This window comes from Euprymna scolopes, chromosome 5, assembly GCF_053919585.1.
Source record: "Euprymna scolopes isolate OS-2025 chromosome 5, ASM5391958v1, whole genome shotgun sequence".
Taxonomy (NCBI): domain Eukaryota; kingdom Metazoa; phylum Mollusca; class Cephalopoda; order Sepiida; family Sepiolidae; genus Euprymna; species Euprymna scolopes.
Window position 1 is genome coordinate 100,128,606 of NC_136486.1, and position 23,642 is coordinate 100,152,247.

General features: G+C 36.1%; 1 protein-coding gene and 1 pseudogene across 2 annotated transcripts in view; both read left to right on the plus strand.

Annotated features, from left to right (window-relative positions):
• Positions 1-481: 481 nt before the first annotated feature.
• Positions 482-23,642, plus strand: part of LOC145276939 (uncharacterized) — a 108,327-nt gene continuing 85,166 nt past the window's right edge. The window contains exon 1 of one of the 2 annotated variants that reach the window (XM_080128428.1): positions 482-969. In XM_080128428.1, the coding sequence (XP_079984554.1) occupies positions 693-969 (277 nt within the window). In that variant the 5' untranslated portion in view covers positions 482-692. The remainder of the gene's footprint in view (positions 970-23,642) is intronic. The other variant, XM_080128429.1, reaches the window with a different exon arrangement.
• On the plus strand, positions 14,581-14,685 carry LOC145277184 (U2 spliceosomal RNA; annotated as a pseudogene).

Genomic DNA, 23,642 nt, shown 5'->3' on the forward strand with positions numbered 1-23,642 from the left:
CTAGAATATGAATCGACAAACATCTCATGGAGGCGACGAGGTAGATAATAATAGCGACTAAAACCATAGCAAAATAGAAACCCCTTCTAATCATGAGAAACGATGACACGACTTCGACCGTTGGAAATGATTGTGATTGAATGACCGATTTGTCCAGAAGGAAATGAGACTTGCGTTTATGGCTATGCACCGAGAGAGTTTTTGTTCCAAATGGGATGGGCGGCGGGACACGAAACACTTGGGTACCCAGCCAAGAAACACGAGAGCAGGATATAAAATGTATGTTCGGTTTCGTTTTTATAAAAACCCTCTAAAATGGTTGATGTACCGTAACTGTAAACATTGACGCCATGCAACAATCTAAAATGTCCCAGTTTGCATTCTATAGTTGAAATAAGCTTCAACTGCTGCTTCAATCATCTTCTGTACATATTCGTAACCAAATATTGTGTTTTACAGCGACGAAATATATCCTTTGTATTGAAATCTTTGAACTGTTAAAAGGTTTCGTCATCATCTATGGCGTCATATATTTTGTCGTCATTCTAAGCGTGACACTTTCTTTCGAACCTTCTTAAACATAAACAAAAAACAACTTCATAGTTAAGGAAAATCAAAGAAAAATTCTGCAAGATACAAAAACCCAAAGAAAGCAACAAAACAGATAAAATAAAGCCAGAAAGCAAACAAGAATGGCCATCGTGCGACATTCTTTTTGGAAGAACTTACTGATGAAATCCTTCTGCATTATCTTACCTGAGGAAGAATTCGACGAAGCCATCTACGCTATTGATTCCGACAAAGATGCTATCAATCCGAAGGTCATATACGTCGCATCTGCCAAGTCGTGTAGCGAAGGACCAATACCAGACGCCGCCGGGGATATAACACAAGTAATATATCTGCTGAGAAAGGCAAAGACAAATTACCAAAACATCAACGGCACTATTGAAAGTCACAGCTTCAAAGGTAGGAGAAAGCACAAAGCGTATTGTTTTGGTTACTTATGCAGAGAACGACCCGTTCTTTCTTTAGCTGTTTCGTCGGCATATTTCGGCAGCTTCGATAAACCGTCGGAATATGCAAAGCACTGATCAAATTTTAAGAAGATAGAAACAGAAAACAAAATTATCATGATAGAAAACAGTAATAGTATAGTAATTTCAATAAAAAATGGAAATAAATAAAATTGGTTACAAGTACCTTTAAATTTCTTCACCTTTGTTGACAAAAGCTTTTTGTGCTGAGTTGTCGACTACAAAATGAAGCGATTTTTTCCCATTTTTTTTTCCCAAATTGTACGTTTTAAAATTGACCGAAAAAAATTGGGATATCCATGTTTTTTGAAGTATTTTTTTTTTCGTAAAAATGTTTCTGTTTTAAGTAGATTTTCTTTTTATAGGGGGAGGGAGGAGGGCGCGAAAATTATTTTTATAACAAAATATCTTCTTTGTCTATCTCGTTTTTTGTTTCTGTTAAAGTTGAGGGGGTACACTATTTTTTAATTATGATTAAGATTTTCGGTTATCAGCCGGTGATTCCTGAGAGGGGACTCTTCGTAAATATCTCTAGGAAATTTTTTCCAATCGGTCAGTGTTTTCAAAATTAATGACACATCCTGTTAATTACGAAAAGCTGCAATGTCGTGGGACTATTTCTTCCAATTTATTAACTGTGGTCGGTTGTATTGGCGAGTGTTTCACTATATTCTCGCGATTTACGTAAGCTGCCGGAATATACCGAGATAACATTCACGTTAAAACAGATCATTTTCTGCATAAGTACCTTATTTGTTCTGCTATATTCTATCTAATGGTTCTGGCGACCTTAACATTTTCCCTTAACTTGTAATCAGTCGCGAATGTGACTCCAATCTTAACATATCATATTAAACGATATTCAGCTAGTAGAGTAAAATATAAAATAATGGACACTCGTGTGGGTGTACCGTGCGTATTAGCTACAGTTGTGGATTGTAGACTGGGCACCCCAGGTTCGAATTCTGTCGGGATTACTACATCTCTTTCATTAATACCTCAATAAACAAGTGATATACGGATTCATGCAGTAGGATAGACTATACTTCCAAGCCTTGGTTGTGCAATTAATTTAGAAGGAAAAATTCGAAATATCAGAATCCTCGACTTTTCCTTGCCAGCCCAAAATTGAAAACACTCGCACAAAGAACTGGATCCTTATTATTTATTGATTTTCTGATCTTATATTCTGACTAAAGTAATATATTATTATTTCTCAAACTCGGTTATTATTTACACTGTGTAAAAGCTAGATTAATCAAAAACTGGATTTATCTCCCTTGCATCTTTTTTCTTGTAAATATTTGATTTCACTGTTTATTTGTTACATAAATTCTTTTCTTTTTTTCTTTAACTCCTTTTAGTTTTTTTTTTTCAATATTTGTTGTGTGCCCACGTCTAGACATTTTCCTGCACGAAACGTTTCCTTCTAGTATACTGACGTACTCTCTCTATTCTGTTTAGTTTTTCAACAGAGCCTTCCTTTCCTTGATCTATTGCTTTTATGACAGCTGAAAAACTCCATCTACTCATTCTATGGTAACCCTCAAAAGTATCAGGTGCTAAACATTTCCCAAGGGTTACCTGAAACAGTGCAATGTAGGGGCAGTCATCTCCCTGATGTATTGTATATACCCGTATACCTGAACATATATGACGCCTGATATTTACAAATGGTTACCCATCTTGTATTGGCCAGGCTCAACGTTGCTTAACATTGATTCTTTTTCTACTAACATATAGAGGGAATAATAGCATCCCAGTTCAATAGTGTAAGAGAAATCAGTTGTGTCGTCTGTTTTGACTGCAGAAATCGATAGCAGGTATATGAGACGACACCTTAGTTGCAATTAGGTAACCGTAAGTAATAAGCAGTCCGTGGGTTTTAAAATGGATGAATAGATGGCCAAAGTGAAAAGGGTTTAGAAAGTCCGAGAATGCGTGTTAGCGCCGCGTACGTATATTCGTACGCCAACAAAAGTGAAGGTACAGATGTTAGCGAATATCGAAGTAAGTTTATTCTCAGTTATTGTTACGAGTATATTTAATAGTGGAATTAACCCTAATCTTGTGGAATAGTGGTTACTACGCCCATATCTCAACAGTAACTAAACTAAATGAAACACATAAAACAGACCGCTACAATATAGAAAAAATAATAATGATAATGATAAAATTATAAAATTTAGAATTATATACAACTAAACTCAAAAATACAAAAACAAAACAAAACAAAACAAAACAAAACAAAATAGGGGCACCCCCACTCAAATAAAGAAAGACCTGAATATATTTTTATATCAGGGGGGGGGGAGAATTAAGAATGGCAAGCGTCAAGCGGCTATTCAGGTGATAGGTGTTTAGACGATATATATGGGTTGCCTCAAATTAGATAAAAATAGGCCAAAGAGAAACTCTTCACGTAGACACTCAGAGATCAAGTTAGTGGTTTTGCCAGTGAAAGTGATTTTAGATTAAAGATTAAAATTTTAGTTTATGGGTGATAAAAACGAATCAAGACTAATTGAAAGTAACAAGATCCTATGAGACAAGGATATACAAACGAATAAACCCATCCAAGCAAGAAGACCGGATGTGGTAATAGTTAACAAGTAGAAAAAGTCCTATCAGATTGTAGATTTTGCCGTTTCAGTAGACCACAGAGTGAAGATCAAGGAAGCGGAGCAAATACACGGAACTGGCCAGAGAGTTCCAAGAGATCTGGAAAATGAAAAAAGTCAGGCTCACACCACTAATAATAGGAGCACTAGAAACAATACCAGAAAACCTTGGAAAAGGAAAAGAAAAAAGAGATTGGAATCAGAGGGATGACCGAGAAGATATAACGGATAAAAATAATGAAAACTGCAGAAATATTAAGAAAACCCTTAAATGTGCAAACTAAACTACAGACATAAACTGGACATAAAGAAACTGCTACAGATGTAAAACACAAAGAAACATCACATTGAATTAAAAAAAAACTGAAACGGTATAATTGTAATGCACTTCCATCCTCATGCAGCTCTGTGTTCCGGGCCTCATTTTTGTGTGTACATGTCACCAGAAGAAACTGGTACCGCACCAAATAAGTGAAGAGACTAAAGGAAGATGGAAAGACCGAGGAGAGAAAGCACCATCCAGACCTCCGCTGGATGAGTGTAAAGAAGGCCGGGACCTTGGGAAGGCTTATTGCCACCCAAAATCTCAGGTCGCTATCAATGAGAAATCAATGGTAAGCGTATGTTGCGATAGCGCAAATTCTTTTGCAATGGTTATCGAATAAGGTGGAGAATACTAGAAAATCTAAGGAGACTTGTTGTCACTCAGACTCCAGAGAACACCACAAGTTGTTCTCAAGGAGAAATCTTTGGGTGGTGGCCCGTGTAACTATTTTTAGTGAGTAAGTAATGAAAATTAGTATTATTATTACTATTGCTATTATTACAGCTATAATAATTTTTAATGCATTATGTGTAGCATAGATGCTTATGTAAAACAAATATAAAAATGCATATATATATATGCATACATATATATATATATATACATATATACATGTATATATTTGTGTGTGTGTTTGTGTTTGCACATGCACACACCAGCTGTATATACCCGGCTTTTCCAGTTGGGAGCTGTTGTATATGATGACGTAATATATGACATCACCATATTTGTCGCATCTGCTATGATTTTCCAGTTGTATATGACATCCGAGATGACGTAATATATGACATCACCATATTTGTCGCATCTGCTATGATGTCATCATATATGATGTCATCTGTTTCGGTGTCATATTTATAACGTAATGATATTTATTATAATAATGTATTATATTCATTATAGTATATATATATATATATATATATATATATATATATATATATATATATATATATATATATATATGTACATCATATGTGAGGCTATCTGCTATAACACATATATGATGTATGTGAGCAAACAAACAAACAAACAAAGGAACAAACAGTAATATGATTTTATTATAATAGATATTAATGTTAGGACAAACCGGAACATTTTTTAGCGTCGAAATCGGAATTGTAAATATTACTGCCAATTTTCCGATGCCAGAAACCATTCTTTTGATTTATTTTTTGTCTAATCTTGTTTGAAACTTAATTTATTATTGGTGATGCTAAAAAGATAAATTGATAAATATTGATTTTTAACTACGAGTAAAACTAAAATCTATAGATTGTTCGCCACATGTTTAGTTTTAAATTTGCGAAAATATATGTAGATATTACATGGATTTTTTGCTACTTTTGGCCAAGATCAAAGTGTAGTATCTGTTCCGGCAGATACTGCACTTAATATAATTTGTACCAGTCAATGGAGGGGAAACCCTCTATACTGGGACAATCGCCTGGGTAATACCTAGGAGGTCCACCCTCTCAGGCCTTGCCACCGGGCTTTCCGGTGGGGCAAGTTTATTGCTTGCTGCCTGAGGCGCCCTGACCGGGGAATGCCGACGGGGTTACTCAGGCAATTTTTAAAATTGCAGGAGTGCCCCTCCTTTAGGGGAGCCTGCGGGGTTCCCACTTTCCGGCCTTGTGCCACATTTTGCTGAGGTGGGCAGCAAATAAATATCAACCCTCTATACTGGGACAATTATTATTTTTGGTAACCAGAGTGACCCCTTTTAGGGGAGCTGGTTTTTACCTCACATTAAAAACGGCCTTGTGCCTAATTTGCTCAGTGGGGGAGCAAATAAATACCATCTGTTCCGGCAGGTACTGCAAGCTATGACTAGTTATGACTAGCTATGACTAGCAAAGACCAGATGTGGGGGCAACCCCACATGCCTGACCTTTAACCAGCTCCCATTTCCCACCTCTCGGGAGCTGGTCCCCCCTTTCCCTTCCCCCTCCCTTCACTCCTCACATTAAAAATTGGCCTTGTGCCTAATTTGCTCGGTGGGGGAGCAAATAAATACCATCTGTTCTTCAGATGCTATAATTCCATTTCTTGTTCTCTTTCAGTGGAGGAACAGTCTTTCATAACTGAGACAAGTTTTTTTTTTATTTTTGTTCCTTTTCTCCACGTTAAAAAACGACCCTGGTGTTTAACTCTGTCTCGTGGGGAGGTATTGTAAATAGGTACCATATGGTTAGATAAAATATAACAGCTCTTTTTTTTTTTTTACTAAATATTAAGAAATTTTTAAATAATGGGAAACGGAATCCGTAATTATATCGGAGTCGAGAATTAGTAACAGAATCGGTAATTGTACCGGAATCGGTAAAAATATTGGAATCCTCCCGTCACTTCTCTCTCTCTCTCTCTCTCTCTCTCTCTCTCTCTCTCTCTCTCTCTCTATATATATATATATATATATATATATATATATATTTTAAAAAAAGTGTTCAAATGCAAATTCACGAAACGTCTATTGCTATGTAAAATGTAAAAAAAAACAATGCTCTTGAATTTTAAAGAGAGCTATGAAGATATAAGCCTAATTAAACTTGGAATTATATCCCTTTTTATGTAGTTTAAATTATACGTATATATTTTTTTCTGGAAAACAAAATGAAAGTGGTCCCGAATCTCTAAGTACTCTTCTAACGTAAGTGAACTATAAGGACCCGAACCCACTCCAAATAACTTTTGATGAAACATATCGTAGGTATATAAATTATCCAGAGAAAACAATAGAAATGGTTGAGAATCTTTACGTTACCCTCGATGTGCAGAACGTCTATGTGCTCCCATCGTTAAGTCACCAATGTGGACAAAATCCACTATAACTTCAAATATGTATATCTGCTTTTAATGAAATTTACACCATATGTATAAGTCACAATTCTGCTTCCCTGACTATATTAGTAAGAAAAATGAGAGGAGAAAGGGACAGTAAAAACATACAAAAAACAAACAAACAAAAAAAAAACAATGATGAGCAAATGACAAAGCACATAGTAATAATATTTATTCAACCCCGAGGTAAGAAATGCTGCTTTAACCTATGATATTTGAACTAGCCTTCGCGCCCGGTGTTGCCCGGGTGTTTAGAGGTGTGTGTTGAACAAAAAAAAAAATGTGGCAGTAGGCAGGCAGGCTCGAACCCGTACCGCGAAGGAGGAAAAGAACGTGTAAAAAAAAAACGTGACGTCTTTGCTGTTGCGCCCATCGCCAAACCGGAAGCAGCGTAGGTTTAAATTAACGCTAGTCAATCGAAAAGGGGACGTTCTTTTGGAAATATCGGCGAAAAAAGCGACTCCTCCCTGTAGAAAAGTGCCCACTTGTGGGTGAAGGCATCAATGTTTTTTGCCAATTCTTCGATATTTGTCGTCCAAAGGATCGAATTTCAAAACGATACCGATCTCGTGAAAATCCATCGCCTCTGTCGAAAGTTTTAGGCATAAATACATACATTTAAACAGACAGAGGAGATTTATATTATAGATGAAAAATTGTCGTCTGCCGAAATATAATTTATTTATATTATTTTTACTTAAACTCGATAAAATACGGAATTGTTTCGAGTTTTTCCATTCGTATCCGGAATTTCTTACGTCACAATCGCAAATCCACGCATGCCTATTCCAAAATAGCAACAACTAAAACTAACCATGATCCTTAAAAAATAAAGTTACCCGGTTTTTCCCGGACAATTTATAGGATTAAAAGTAAACAAAAAACTAACAAAAATAAGAGAAAAAAAAAATACCAAAAACAACCATGTACAGGGAAAATATTAAATTTCAGCATTTCTTTCTTCGGCGCAAACTCATCCAAATTCCCAAAATTTTAAAATGTGTTCAATATGCGTTATTCGCATTTTAATTATTTCAAATACGGTTAATAATACATACAAATGCCAGCGATAAAACCGTTAATAAAATTCACAAGCCGTTCTTCAAACATTGTCTAGACGTTAGAGAAGACCAATAGTATTTTTTATATCGTATGAAGGGACACTTGGATGATCGCCACATCAGTAAAAATCATGAAGGGACACTTGGATGATCGCCACATCAGTAAAAATCATGAAGGGACACTTGGATGATCGCCACATCAGTAAAAATCATGAAGGGACACTTGGATGATCGCCACATCAGTAAAAATCATGAAGGGACACTTGGATGATCGCCACATCAGTAAAAATCATGAAGGGACACTTGGATGATCGCCACATCAGTAAAAATCATGAAGTTTAACTCAATCTAATATACAGTAACGTAAACTATAAGCTGAACTAAACAGTGATAGAATGATTGGCGTACCCTGAGAGAAAAAAAATGTTTTAAAAATGTATAAAAATAACCTTAAACTTAAAAAAAAATACGTATAAAATACGTTTGTAAACCGAATTACAACGCAATATTTTGTAAAATAAACAAATATTTGTTTGATTGTTATTTAATTTTATGAAGGTACAGCAGGCAATTTTATTGTTGATATTTTGATGAATATTTAATAATAAAAAATATTCATATTTTTACAGTAATTAATGAATGATAAACGGAAATAAATATATTTATTTGAAATAAAAAAACGCTAAGAATTATTTAACGACGATATGTTTTTACATATTTACTTGCAATTTTGTATGAGTGAATAAACGGTTATAATATATTTCAAGTCGATACTGAAAAGAAACAAATCGAACATTTTACAAACTAGAACGAGGATTATTCTATCACCGTCTGCTGCGGTTTCTGCTTTACATTACTGCAGATTAAGATGAGTCAAAATTCATGATTGGCGAAATGTGATTCTGAATTGACTTTGCACTCATAAAGCTTTATCACCCCCTTTATATTTTTATCTCTATGGTCATTCTAAAAATAATGATTATTAAAACAGTTTAGACTATAATTAGTTTTTTTGTATAGGCATCACTACTTATCAAGGTCCAGAGACCACTCGAGGATAAGATTTAAAGAGTGTACAGTAGTCAATTGGCCAATATAGTAATCGTTAGTAATGGAAATTCGGTAAATTTGTTACTTTAAGTGGAACGGCTCATCAAGCACTTGTTTACGTTGGACTTGAAGACAACCATATTGTAGTCAGCTGGAAAGCAGGCAAACGGAAGAGAGTTCCACAGACGTGCACTTCTAAGAAAGAAGCTTTGTTCATGGAATCTACGTTTAGGTTTAGGCACAGATAAAGAGCAGGGGGAAATTATTGACTGTGTTTTCAGCTAGATGCGTTTTCTCGTGAAAGTTTGGCAATGGGAGACCATAGATTAAAGCTCAGACGAGCACTCGCCATGAAAATAACGATAAAGCAGAGACAGACTCGCAACATTTCTTCTGTGAGAAAGAGGTTGTAGGGAAGAGAAAAGAGCATCGCCTACGGGTCTAAGAAGTCTATTTTGAACTCTATCAAGGCAGGATAAGTCCTTTCTAGTAGCTCCTGCCCAGATGTGGCACGAAAGTGACATCACAACTAAAATCAACACAGCATGACGAGAAAAGTGTCGAACATTTAGGACTGTAACTTTAGGCCTATATTATTTTATATATTTACTAGCATGGGTGCGGGCATTGCCAGGGTGTTTGAAGGTGTGTGTTGAGCAAAAAAAAAAAAAGTGGTAGTAGGAAGGCAGGCTCGAACCCGTACCGCGAAGGAGGGAAAGAACGGGAAAAATCGTGACGTCTTTGCTGTTACGATCACCGCCAAACCGGAAGTGACGTAGATTTAAATTAAGGCTAGAAAATCGAAAAGAGAGGAATACTTTCAAAAATATCGGTGAAAAAAGCGACCCTCCCTGAAGAAAAGTGCTCAGTTGAGAGTGGAGAAATTAATGTTTTTAGCCAATTTTTCGGTAGTTGTCGTCTGAAGGGTCGAGCTTTAAAACGATACTGATCTGGTGAATATCCGCCTCCTCTATCGAAAGTTTTAGGCAAACATACATACACACATTTATATATTAGTAGCTCAAATTATCGACCCAAACCTATTAAAAAGCCGGCCATATCTCTGAATACACTTTATGTAAAATTTCAAATATTTAGACCAGAAATTGTCTGAGTAATTTGGCAGAGACTGTAGAGGTAAATTTTTTAAAAAACTTTGACTCCTATTATGACACCGTAACATTTATTGTTTTGGGCTCAAATCAAGTTATTAAGCTAGATCCTTATCCAAGGAACCTATATCTAAAATTTCAAGTGTTCATACCCAAAATTGCCGGAGGAGTTTGGTAGAGTTCTCAAAGGTCAAGCAGTTGAACTTTGACCCCTTAACAGCCAAATTTCTGGCCAAAAACGGATTACAAAGATTTTCCCAAATCTCCATACCCTGTATATCAAATTTCCAGTCTGTAGACTTAAATTTGACAGTTATTGTGTAGAGAAATGTACACAGACAGACACACACAGACAGACAGACACTTTCATTTTTATAGATATATAGACATTTAGACATTTAGGACTGTAACTGCTTGCCATAGTGGAAACAACACAACATATTTTCAATCTGAATATTCTATTGCTACAGGGTGGCCCATCTAAAAGTAGCCCTAAAACGTAGTAGAGGGGATGAACATTCTTATATTTTTTAAATTACCTGTAGTGTTCTAAAAGATGCTGGAAGTGCTGCCCGTTGACATCTATGCATTTCTGGGCACGTTTAAAAATGTTTGCAGATACTGCCTGTAGATCTTCTCTGGTGTATTCTCATGATAGCGTTGGTAATGTTCTCCTTTAGTTGGTCTAGAGTGTGAAGGATTATTTGCAAAAGCTTTTTCTTTTAAAGTCCCTCAAAGATAAAAATCACATGATGACAAGGCCGGGGAACGTGGTAGCCATAACCCTTTGCTGATTGTTTTATCTTCCGTAAAGATATCATGAACTTGTGTCAGTGATCTGTGAGATGTGTGGTATGTAGCGCCATTTCGCTGGAAAAAGAATTGCATTTTGTCTTGTGGTGTCATTTAGTTGTTAAGAAAAAAGGTTAGACAGATCGAGCTACCACACAGTCCCCACTAAAACCATAAGTACATATTTAAATATTACACGTTCATAGTTTGGTACTCACCGCCTAAATTGTAAGATTTAAATAAAAAGAAATATTTGCATTTCATGGCCTCTAATTTGTTTTTAATATTTCATATTTAAAATTTCATCAATCTATCTACCTATATATCTATAAAAGTGAACGTGTGTGTGTGTGTGTGTGTGTACATTTCCCTACGCAATAACTCTGCCAATTTTAAGTCTACAGATTCGAAATTTGATATACAGGGTACTGATATTTGGGAAAATCTTTGTGATCCGTTCTCGGCCAGAAATCTGCCAGTCAAAAGATCAAAGTTCAACGATTTGATCTTTGAGAACTCTACCAAACTCCTCCGTCAATTTTGGGTCTAAACACTTGAGATTTTAGATATAAGTTCCTTGGACATGGATATAATTTAATAACTTGATTTGAGACCAAAACAATAAATGTAAAAGGGTCATAATAGGGGTCAATTTTTAAAAAATTGACGTTTTTTTTTTTTTTTTTTTTTTTTGCTCAACATACACCTCCAAACATCCGAGAAACGCCGGGCTGGAATGCTAGTGTTTATATCAAGAATTGACCAAATTTTTTTCCGCTATTGAATAAGAGCTTATGATAATAACCAGAAAAGGGGAATTTACGATAAAATATTTATACTAAAATTTTAGAATAATGTGTGTAGTGTCTGCCTTGTAATGGTTTTATATTTAGATGTCAAAATTCAATAATGCTTAAAAAAGAACGGTTATCAATTACGATATATATATATATATATATATATATATATATATATATGAAGATTGCAACGTCTCGTCAGACAAGTGACACTCCCTCCGTCCCTGAAAGTCCATGCGTACGAAGATGATTTTTAGTCTTGCCAGCGACTTGCACACCCTCAATCAGACATGACACTGAAGACGGTCATATACATACATATATATATATATATACATACACAGATACATACATAGATACATATACACACATACACACATATATCCATACATATATATATACATACACACATATATACATACACATATACATATACGCATACATACATACTACATACGCACATACATACATACACACATATATACACATATACATATGATGACGATTGCAACGTCTTGCCAGACGAGTGTCACTCCCTCGGACACTTAAAGTCCATGAGCCCAAATGCCCGAGGGAGTATCTATACAAAGATGATGTTACAGTCTTGGCTTTGTGACATCCAGCAACAAGCGAGAACAAGATAACCAGCAACAAATTAAACTGCAGACCAGCTTAATGCGGGTACTGGTCTCCCGTTTTATGTTTTTTTTAATCAGAGATTTGCTTCACCTAGAGAGGTTGCCTTCACCACGGCTTACGGGAGCCCTCTCCACCCCAGCACACATACATACACACAAACACACACGGTGCTAGTTTGCCGTTGACCCCGAAAAAGTGTTCATTCGCCCTTTGAAAGGTCTGGTATTTAATCCTTCAGGGAGACTAGCCGCCCTCCTCACTAAACAAGTCTAATGAGGGAACCAGTTTAGTCGCCGGTGACGCGACTATGAGGCAGGTAGTACTGGGTTACATTGTACCAGTAGCATATGAGATGACCTGACACATATATACATACACACATACGTATACACACATACGTATACACACATATACATACATATATACGTACATATACATATAAAAATATACATACACATATACGCGTAAACATATACATACAGACATATATACACACATACATACCTATATACATATAAAGATGGTAGATCAGTTATTACATGCTTCCAGCTTGTAATGCCTTTTTTCTGCAGACAAATTTCTGAGAGTATCTGTACAAAAATGTTATTGCAGATTTTTTAGCTTTGTATGACAGCTCGGTTCAAATATGAGATCCAGCAACAAGCAAGAGCAAGATAGCCAGCAACAAGTCAAACTGCAGACCAGCTTAATGCGGGTACTGGTCTTCCGCTTTATGGATTTTTAAATCAGAGATTTGCTTCTCCTAGAAGGGTTACCTTCACCACGGCTTATGGGAGCCCTCTCCACCCCAACGCTATTCGGTCCATGTCTAGGACTTAGGTTGTAGGGCACCAGAGTGTATTCCACATGCCAGTGGGTCATGCATGTCGCAGCTGATAGGGCCTAAACTTCTGTGGAAGTTACCTCACCCTTAGTTTTTAATTAAAGAACCTTGGCCCACGAGGCAGTGGTGGTCCAGTTATTCAGCGCCAGACACACACTGTTCATCAGAGTCCCACCAATAAATAAATAAAAACAAACCTAATACACACGACAGGTAAAATAGGTGGTCATGAGGTGCGGGGTCTGTACAAATCCCAAAACGAAGGAGCGACCAAAACGGAAGATATCCCCAGTGATCACGACGACGGTAATGATGGGTCCAATTAAATCAATTTAATTAATTCATGTTCAAATCAATTTAAATAAATTAATACATAAAATAGTTCATATAGGAAAAATACCGTTTCAAGGACGCTTGGTCTCTTTGATGTTTATGACGATGATGATGATGATGATGAACACATACATAAATATAAGTAAAACAATACATGTCCGACAGAAAGGATACGTGTAATGGGCAGACCTTAATCGCGATCTTGTTAAAAAATTCTTAAAACGGGGTTTTTAGCCCTATATTAACTTTTTAAACAATATATATATATATATATATATATATATATATATATATATATATATATATATACGCATATATTTCGATTCAGTAGAATCCCCTTAAATTAGCGGAGGAAAAGAAAACAATGACACAATGATAAGCGTCCTTGTGTGAAAAGGGAGCTAGAGCTCTCCACATTTCAAACTCTTTTGCCTGACGTTTATGGTGAGATAGGTAAAATTAAAATTGAATTAAAACATTGCGCCAGCACACTTCAAGTCGGGATTTTTACTCGCGTGAAAGCGACTCTATAAGTCACTCCGTCGGTCGGTCGGTCGGTCTGTCGGTCTGTCCGTAACACTTTTGTGCTTGGCCTTTTTGGTTAAGATCAAAGGTATGTTTTTAATAGATACTGTTCTTAGATTTTTAAGCTTTTTCTCGGCATTCGGACCGGGATCAAAGTGTAGTATCTGCAAGCAAAGATCATATGTGGGAGCAATCCCACATATAAGACCTTGGTCAATGTAGGGGCAACCCTTCATACCAATTGTCACTATCCAGCTCCTCTACTCCCCGGGGAGTTGGTCCCCATTTTCCTTCACTCCTCACATTAAAAATCGGACTTGTGCCTACTTTTCTCGGTGGGGGAGCAAATAAATACAGCTTTTTTCTTGGCCTTTTGGGCCAAGATCAAAATGTAGTAACTGTTCCGGTAGATACTGCAAGCAAAGACCATATGTGGGGGAAACCCCACATATGAGACCTTGGTCAATGTAGGGCAACCCTTCATACCAATTGTCACTATCCAACTCCCCTACTTCTCGGGAATTGGTCCCCATTTTCCTTCACTCCTCACATTAAAAATCGTCCTTGTGCCTAATTTGCTCGGTGAGGGAGCAAATAAATACCCTTTTTTCTTGGCCTTTTGGCCAAGATCAAAGTGTAGTATCTGTTCTTACTACATGCTGTACTTATGTTTGTAACTTAGTGATATCAAGTGGAGGTTCACTTTTCTGTATTAATTTAATGTAAAATGATCCGCCACTTTACAACCAGTCAGTCTCCAAGCCATTCAAGTCAGTCTAAAGATCATTCAAGTTGTTTTTTAAGGATTCCAGTTATTGTTTAAGCATTCAAGTCATTCTTAAGGTCATTCAATTCATCCTTAAGTTCATTAAAGTCATTCTAAGTCATTTACTTTTTATTTATTTAAGTAATTTCAGCCCATTTTTCGGTCATTTTAGTTTATCTTTAAGAATTCCAGGTCAATCGTACATTCACGCATTCATTCATTACACGAGAGCACGTGACTAATGGCTATCGGCCTTGTTATAATGACGTGTGTTGCCGGGCACTCTTGCGACGACAGCTTTAAATATCAACAACTTCGGTTGTCAGTTACCAAGTTAAAGGCTAGATATATTCAATTGAGAATACTGTTAGTTACGGTAGCTTTCTCTGTATCTTCCTTTTTAATATGTATTTATCTCTCTCTCTTTCTCTCTCTGTCTCCTTCTTTATCTCTCTCCCTCTCTCCTTCCCTCATTCTGGTTTTACTACAATAGAGAAGAGTTGCAATTAGAAATTCGATTTCGTTCTCAGTGTGCCATGCGAGACCAAGCTCTGCCGACTTTCGAGTTAGTAATTGTTTTTTCGGAAACTGAAATATATTTCAGCAGGACGATTTCCCCCGGCTCAGATAATTAACACTCTGGGGAAACTTAATGGCGCATAAACCTCGCCTAAATAGCCATCAAACTACATAAGGATTAACCCCTTTATTAAAAAGGGATGTGCCAATCTTTTACAATTGGGGTGCTGATCACACTTTGTCAGGACAAACCAATTTACGTTTTACAGGTTGCACGTTTAAGTTAAGTGTAAGCTACAGCATTAAATAACCCAAAAGGGTTGATTTGCCGTAAAAGTCAATAAGTCGAAGAATGTTTGTATAATTGTTTGAATCCACAAAATCATTACTAATTTTTTGCGTGATTAACTAAATCGCTTTACGGCAGGTGTGCTATTGGCAATTTTTTTTAATAAATTTATTCTTTGTTCGGTAGAAAATATAGTTTGATAGTTTGTCTTTGACCGAGCTACTGTAAAAAGAGACTGGTATTTACCTTCAAGACCGCCTGCCAGGGTAAGGCCGGCAGTCCACACCCCGCTTGGAATCAGACAATTTACATTTATCAACAAGTTCCACCCTCTCTTTTTCTATCTCTATCTCTCTGTCACCTGTCGACTCCAATTGACCCGCTCGCTCGTGCTTCCTTTGTGTTCTGCCTACCTCGTTGTCACCTGTGTCGCGCCACAACTGGTTTACAACAAGTCACAGAGGATAAGTAAATAAATCGAATGTAACTTGAAAGCCCGGATAATTGCAGTTGTTGACCTAAACGGAGGGGAGGAAAAAAAGAAAGAAGAGGTACCGAAAAGAAACGAAGACAGGGGGGAAAAAAAGTGAAAAATGAAAACAAACGTAAAAAAAAGTACCTAATAAAAAAACCTGCTATTATTGAGAGGAAGACGAATTGTGCTAACAGTCCGGTGCTGGCCGAGAAATTAAGCACACATTTTTATTTGTTTGATTGTTATTATTTTTATCGACCCCGACGACTATTCTCGTTATTTTTCTTGAATTTATACTTTTGTCTAAATTAGGCATGAAAGTCCGTTATTTCAGCTATTCTCGCTTTTTTTGGGGGGTGGGGGTGGGGGTGGGGGTGTGAAAATCATTAAATTAATGTAGGTTATATTTTATGTTTTTTAAATAACATGTTAGACAGTTAGTTCGCATATCGTGTTATTTCATTTTACGACTTATCAACCATTTTCGAATTATTTAATGTCAAATTGAAATATTTAGGTCATGGTTTTTATACTTCAAGTTCTTTATATCTTCAAATATTCATGCATGGTATTTGGTTTGGTTGCTTTGTTTTATGGCATATCAACCCTTTTCAAGTTATTTATTGACAAATCTCTCGTGTTCGAAGTTTTTTCTTAATTCACGTTGCGTTCTCCTATGTCAATTTGACGGCAGTCCTTACAGAGTATAGTGTATATGCCGGCATTGGATGTGAGGGTTTTGAAGAGAAAAATAAAGGAAATGGCCATCCCCTAAATGCACTTTCTCTCACATCTTACAACAAAATCACTCTTTTTTTCACAAAAGCTAAAATAAATAAATTTGCTAATAGAAAAGACTGACGAAGACACCTGGACTCGATACTTATTCTAGATTATCCTGGGTCCCGGCGTTGCCCGGATGTTTGTAGGTGTGTGTTGAGCAAAAAAAAAAAGTTAAAGTAGGCAGGTAGGCTCGAACCCGTGACGCGAAGGCGGAAAAGAAGTAGAGGTGAGTGTCAGGGTATTGGGTGAGCAAAAAATAAATAAATAAATAAATAAATAAATAAATAAAAAAGGAACATCGTGAGTGTAAAAAAAGGTGATAGTAGGCAGATGGGCTCGAACCTATACCGCGAGGGAGGAAAAGAAAGTGAAAAAAAAAAATGTGACGTATTAGCTGTTTCGGTCATGGCCAAACTGGAATTAAGGCTAGACAATCGAAAAGAGGCGCTGACTTTCGAAAATATCGGCGAAAAAAAGGGACCCCATCCTGTAGAAAAGTGCCTAGTTGAGGGTGAAGGAATTAATGTTTTTGACCAATTTTTTTATATTTGTTGTCGGAAGGGTTCGGCTTCAAAATGATGCCGATCTCGTGACAATCCGTTACCTCTATCAAAAGTTTTCGCGAGACATACATACATACATACATACATACATTTAAACAGAGAGGTGAGATTTATATTATAGGAAATTCTGACACCATAAAACAGAGAAACGGTTTCTATAATTAATCTTCCATCATCAATAACTTGATAATGAAGAAAAGAACATAAATTTAGAACCTGATTTTTCAGTCGCTTTTATTTTTTCTACTTAAGTATTTATTTGCTTCCCCCCGAAAGCAAATGTGACACAAGGTCGTTTTTAATGAGGGGGGGGGGCAGCTCCCATAAAAAAGGGCAAAAAGGGGGCTCTCTGGCAATATCACAAAACATAGTAATTGTCTCAGTATAAAGGGTTTCCCCTACATTGACCAATGACCAATTAATTTAAGTGAAGCGTCAGAACAGATACTACACTTTGATGTATTAAATCTTTTTATTCAGGCCAAAAATACAGTGTAAGTTCAACATAAACAGAAAATTTAGGCACAAGGCCAACTCAAAATTGGGGAAAGGGGGTTGTTTGTTATCCTTGTAACTCTAGAACTAAACAAGCCGAAGGCCAAGAAAGAAAAATGGCAAACCCAAAGAAAATGCAACATTTTTATATATGTGTCGTGGAATTGCATTTATCTGTAATAGATCTAGCTAAATTCCATTTTCTTTTAAATATGAATTTTAATTAATTTCTTATTAGGGGGTTTCGATTTTCATACGGGACCTGTGACCTGTTGGGTCAGTATGTTATATTAGCTATGGAATTAATGCATGAGCGTGACATTTGTGACGTAAGGAAAATAGTTTTGTGAAATAACAGAAACATTTCTATGAAAGTATATTAAAATAAAAAAAAGAATATAGATAGATTTCTATGAGTCGTTCTGTTTATAATTGTTTATTTTCGAAAAAAAAACTTACAGCCATTGAATTATAAGTGGTTTGCCATACTTATAGGTAAATGCGCACTGAACAGATACCATAATACTTAAAGTTAAATTCAAATTTTGATATATCTTTTAATTTAAACGCGAAAAAAAAAAACAATTGGGATACTGAGAACGTACACAGTAAAACAATACGTTTTATTGTCGTGTTGATTATTTATTTGTAACGCAAATAAAAAAAACATATTTTCGGGTTTATTTATTTATGTTGGTAATGTAGAAGAAAATATATGAATGTTTTTTAAGAAAGGTGCATTAAAAATGGAAAATAAATATTAAAAAAAGGAAGGCGGTGGCTAAATCGCCGTTATAAAATGCTCTTATGTGTGAGAAATTCCATATACAGTCGCCATCTTTCTTGTTTTGTTTGGCCACCCACGCAGTTATGGTGATCGGCCGTCATTGGTTAATTTTGAATGTGTCAGGTGACTTGTTTGGCGCGCTTTTTGTTTCATGTTTTATTTTTCAGTCCACGCAGAACTCGGTAAAAGGATGGACTCAAAACAAGCATCTCCCTCGTGTAGGGAGCTAAGACAATTCCTTTATGTTGTATCACCGAACTGTTGGTGACCAAAGGACCTCATCTCTGCAAGCAGAGGCAATTTTCTATTGCTGAAACTATCCTAATTAAAGGATGACATTCAAGAACATTTCTTCTTGTTTTATTTACCAAATATTGGATTTATCTCAATTCAGCTCGAGTTCGAAGCGGCTTACATTATGCCTGTGACAACATTCACCATAAATACATGGATGCTTTCGAGGAACAAAGAACTAACAGTCCGAAAATAGGAATTCATACTACTGGTTCCATGCGTATGGAGGCAAAACTGGTCACCGTTTTGCAAATGGACTAACCTGAACCAATAAACTTTCATTACTGTTACATTTGAATAAATTTTAAGTTTAAAAAGGTATGGCTTTTGTATTGTGGATTCTTTTGCTTCTGCCGGGAGGAAATTGGAAATGTGAGAAATACTTTTTTACATATGGCTGTCAACGGGTTAAAGTAGATTTATTTTTAAGAAAATTGCGTTAAAATAACTTAAACGTAATACGGAAATGAACGGTGTAAAAAATGCAGAAAGTATTAGCAATTGTTTATTTGGATAATATAAACGCGAAAAAATTCTGTAAAAGTAGCGATTTGTGCTTATTTGTTTACGCTGTTATGGGGTTATGTTTATGTACGCATGCGCAACTGGAAGTCGGAAACCGAATGTTGGGTTACAACGCCCGTTACAAGGTCATTTGAGTTTATAATTATATAGATTACGTGTAATTATATTCATGCAGATATTCTACATGATTTATATTTGCGTAATATTTGCGTAAAAAGTTATAGTAGACATTTCTCTATATATCTATGTATGCGTCTATATATTTGTTTAAAATTTTTGCCTACCAAACTCTTCAGTCAGTTTTTGGTATACAGACGTGAAACTTAATATATAGTGTGAAAATTAATAGTGTGAAAATTAAAAAGAAAAATGGAATTTGGCAAGTGAAAGTCGAACGACGGCATCACAAATATGCATGCGAAACGTAATAGCTATTGGTTCATGTTTTAATTTTCATCTCTGCAGCAAACGTGTCTTCATAGCTCAAGCATTACCGTCAAAAGGAAAAATAATTCATAATCTAAACGTTTTGGTTTCGATTCTCAGTGGTGGCTCACGAGTCATTTCTTTTAAAACTTTTTAAATCATTACTATATATTGAGTCCAATATAATCTATATATATATAAAAGCGAAAATGTATGTATGTACGTATGTACGTATGTATGTATGTATGTACGCTTTTCCTCGATGTCCACAAAAGGCTTCTTTCAGAGAAGCGCTCGCTCGCTTCACAACTTCTTAAAACTTTTTATATCACCCATAAATTGTAATATCTCACACTTAACCACGAAGCTCGTCTGTCTATTTAATTTTATTGACTTTCAAACGTTAATTATTCCACATTTCCCGCATCGGCACGCGTTACATTCGGTTTTTGGTATAAAAAAAAAAGCGAAACTCGACTTTAATCACAGGCCCAGAGCCGGTGAACGTTTGGTCAATGTCGACTTCGTCATATCAGACGGGGGCGGGTATTTAAAAACAAACAAACCGATTTATTGACCTCATTAAAAACTGTCCTGCACAAAATGCTAACTGCTGAATACCTATCGCCGTCACGTCAATCAAAAACGCGCACCTGTTTTTTTTTCACACTTTACTATTTTCCAACTGCGCGTCGTTTTTTTTCACGGGCACCTGTTTTTTTTTCACACACACCTAAAAACACCCGAGCAACGCCGGGTACCCCTCGCTAATATAGTAATAAACACGAAATATGCATTAATCAAATATCATTTTGAAGTGTTTTTTACGACCCGGCAATGCCGGGTCACTTGCTAGTATATATATATATATATATATATATATATATATATATATATATATATATATATATATATATGAGAGAGTGTGTGTGTGTGTTTTAATTTATTCTAAAAACAAGGTATATTACTAGTGATAATAAGGGGTTACCATATATTTAGGGCAAGATTTATTATGGCATCTTAAGTTAATAATGACGATGATACGTTTCGGTATTAAGCAACCTAAAGATAACATAACGGTTGATATGCCGCTTTTTATGACCTTTTATTTGCATTCGTCATTCGGGGTGACGAATGGTCAGTACTCACATTCAATGGTTTCTCTCTTTATATTTACCACCCACACCTGCAGTTGTACCTTCTACTGCCACAACATCACACACACATACACACACACGCACACACACACACGCGCGCACACGCACACGCACACGCGCACGCGCGTGTATGTATATAATGACTGTAAAAGAATATACATTGAAGCTCGTCTCGCTTGGCAACCGCTCGTGTGTCGCCTTCAGAATTACTCTTACTTTGTTTATATCGTCAAAGACATAGCAAACAAAACAAAGCGACTCTTGTAAGTCAAACGCTCCCTCGTGTGTCGACCAAACAATCTGAAAAGAAAATCATTGCAGCAGGCGAATTCAAAGGCGAGTTGTGTGCTTATGTACCGGTAATGCTCTTCGGCTAACACCCAATACCCTTACGTTTATACGTCTCGGTCAGTATTCACGATGACCTTAGACACGTGCGTTCATAAACCCAGATAAACGAATGTACAATGAGACCTGCAGTGGGTCTTATGCCTTTCTCACGTACACTTTCTCTCTTTTCCTTCCTTCTCTATATATGGATATATTTATCTACTACCTATCTGTATATCTATTTCTTTCATCGTTTGTGTGTCTGTCTCTCCCTCTCTCTATCTGTCTCTCTCTCTCTCTCTCTCTCTCTCTATATATATATATATATATAAATTTATAAACCTCAGTATGTCTTTATGTTTTTCCCAATGTTTTTAAAGTGCATCTCTTCTAAGATGCACGCAGAGACACCCACACCAACAGACACACACAAACATTGACACGCACACACACACGTACACACACACACACACAAGCACACACGCAAACGCATGTATATATATATATATAATCGGTCCCATTAAAAAGGGCGACTTAATGCTGCCATTTGAGTGCAAGGGCGCAAAATTCGATATTACTTAAGTAACAGAATTTGAATACAACGCAGGCGTTTATACGCTGCTGCAATAGAAAAAACAAGAATATAGAAGATTATGTTGAAATTCATAGACTTACATTTTTTCTTTTATATGACTGTTGTTTATTTCACTTTGGATCTCTTCATTACAGCTGTTTCGTTAATGGGATGACAATGCTATGATTTTATGTTTTCATAGAAATTTTCTTCTCATCAACACGCAGATGCGATTTCTATCTGATGTTATCAACAAAAGTTAATTTGTCCATGATAAACCTGGTGCGTTCATTTGATGAAAAGAAAATTCTCCACGTTGTTACAGGTCGGTCATATATATATATATATATATATATATATATATATATATATATATAATTTAAAGCTATAGACAAAGCATAGAAACAGCATTGACAGATATCTAGCCTGCCAACATATTTCTCTAGACCAAAGGGTTTTAATATAAAAGTAAACTATCTGTATCTTGTGTGGTTACTTTGCTTGTTTTTCACGTCATTCACTTTATGGTTGTTTTTACTAAAAAAAAAATGTAAGTTGAGCAAGGCAATTCAACGCAGATTTTAAAAAAACAAATATTTATATTTTTATAAATGGAACTTTTCAATGTAATCACGCCTTCGTCAGGATAGACAGTTTTTTTATCTTTCTTATCACTCGTGGCATGATGTCACTAAGATAAACAAGACCTGTCTCGTTTTATCAACGACGGTTTTTTTTAAATGCCCAAGTCAAGAGATACACGTGGTCGCGCGTGGAAAGTTAAATGAGGGTATGTTTTCGTCGTGATGCATGTTGATATACTGTGCTGTTGCAGTAATAAGCAAACAAAAGAAGAAAAAAAGATATAAAAATCCGGGTCGGCATTTTTTCTTTTTTTAACAAAAGTTATAATTAACGTTACTCTCTCGTCTCGATACCATTTTAGAAGTCTCTCGCTGCTAGATGTCCATCTAGCCTGGTGGCGTTTTTCTTTCTACCGACCGCATTATCGCCACAGCTAGCCCATTCCCGTCTTCGACCTTACACGTTCATTTTCCTCAACGCGCACTTTTCTTCTTCCGGCATCGTGGTGCATTTTTCTCCTTTTTTCTTTTTTCTTCTTGCGCACATTTCCCAATTTGCATTTGCGCTTTTTAAACCTTAATGCAGATTCCATGAACAAAGCTTCTTTTTTAGAACTGCACGCCTGTTGAACTCTCTTCCGATCGCTTGCTCTCCAGCTGACTACAATCTGATTGTCTTCAAGTCCAACGTAAACAAGTTCTTGATGAACTGTCCCCCTAAGTAATCCAATTTACAAAATTCCCACTACTTATGATTAATACGCTATAATCACATTGACTAATATATACCCATTAACCCTTATCCTCGAGTGACCTCCGTGTCTTGATAAGTAGTGATTCCTGTGTAAAAAAAAAAAAAAAAAAAAAATACCCGTGCTGCTGCTAATCTCTTCGCAAGCCAGCTATCCTTCTCTGCGACTGATATTTTTCGACGGACTCATATGACTTATTTTACAATACAAGACGACGCCTGATTACTTGACACAAATTTAGTATAATAATAGATTAGCTAATAAATATAGGACTCGCACTTCGTTTAACACCAGAGTATCCAATCAGAGGGGAACTCTCCCAGGAATACATAGACAAAGAAGGTTC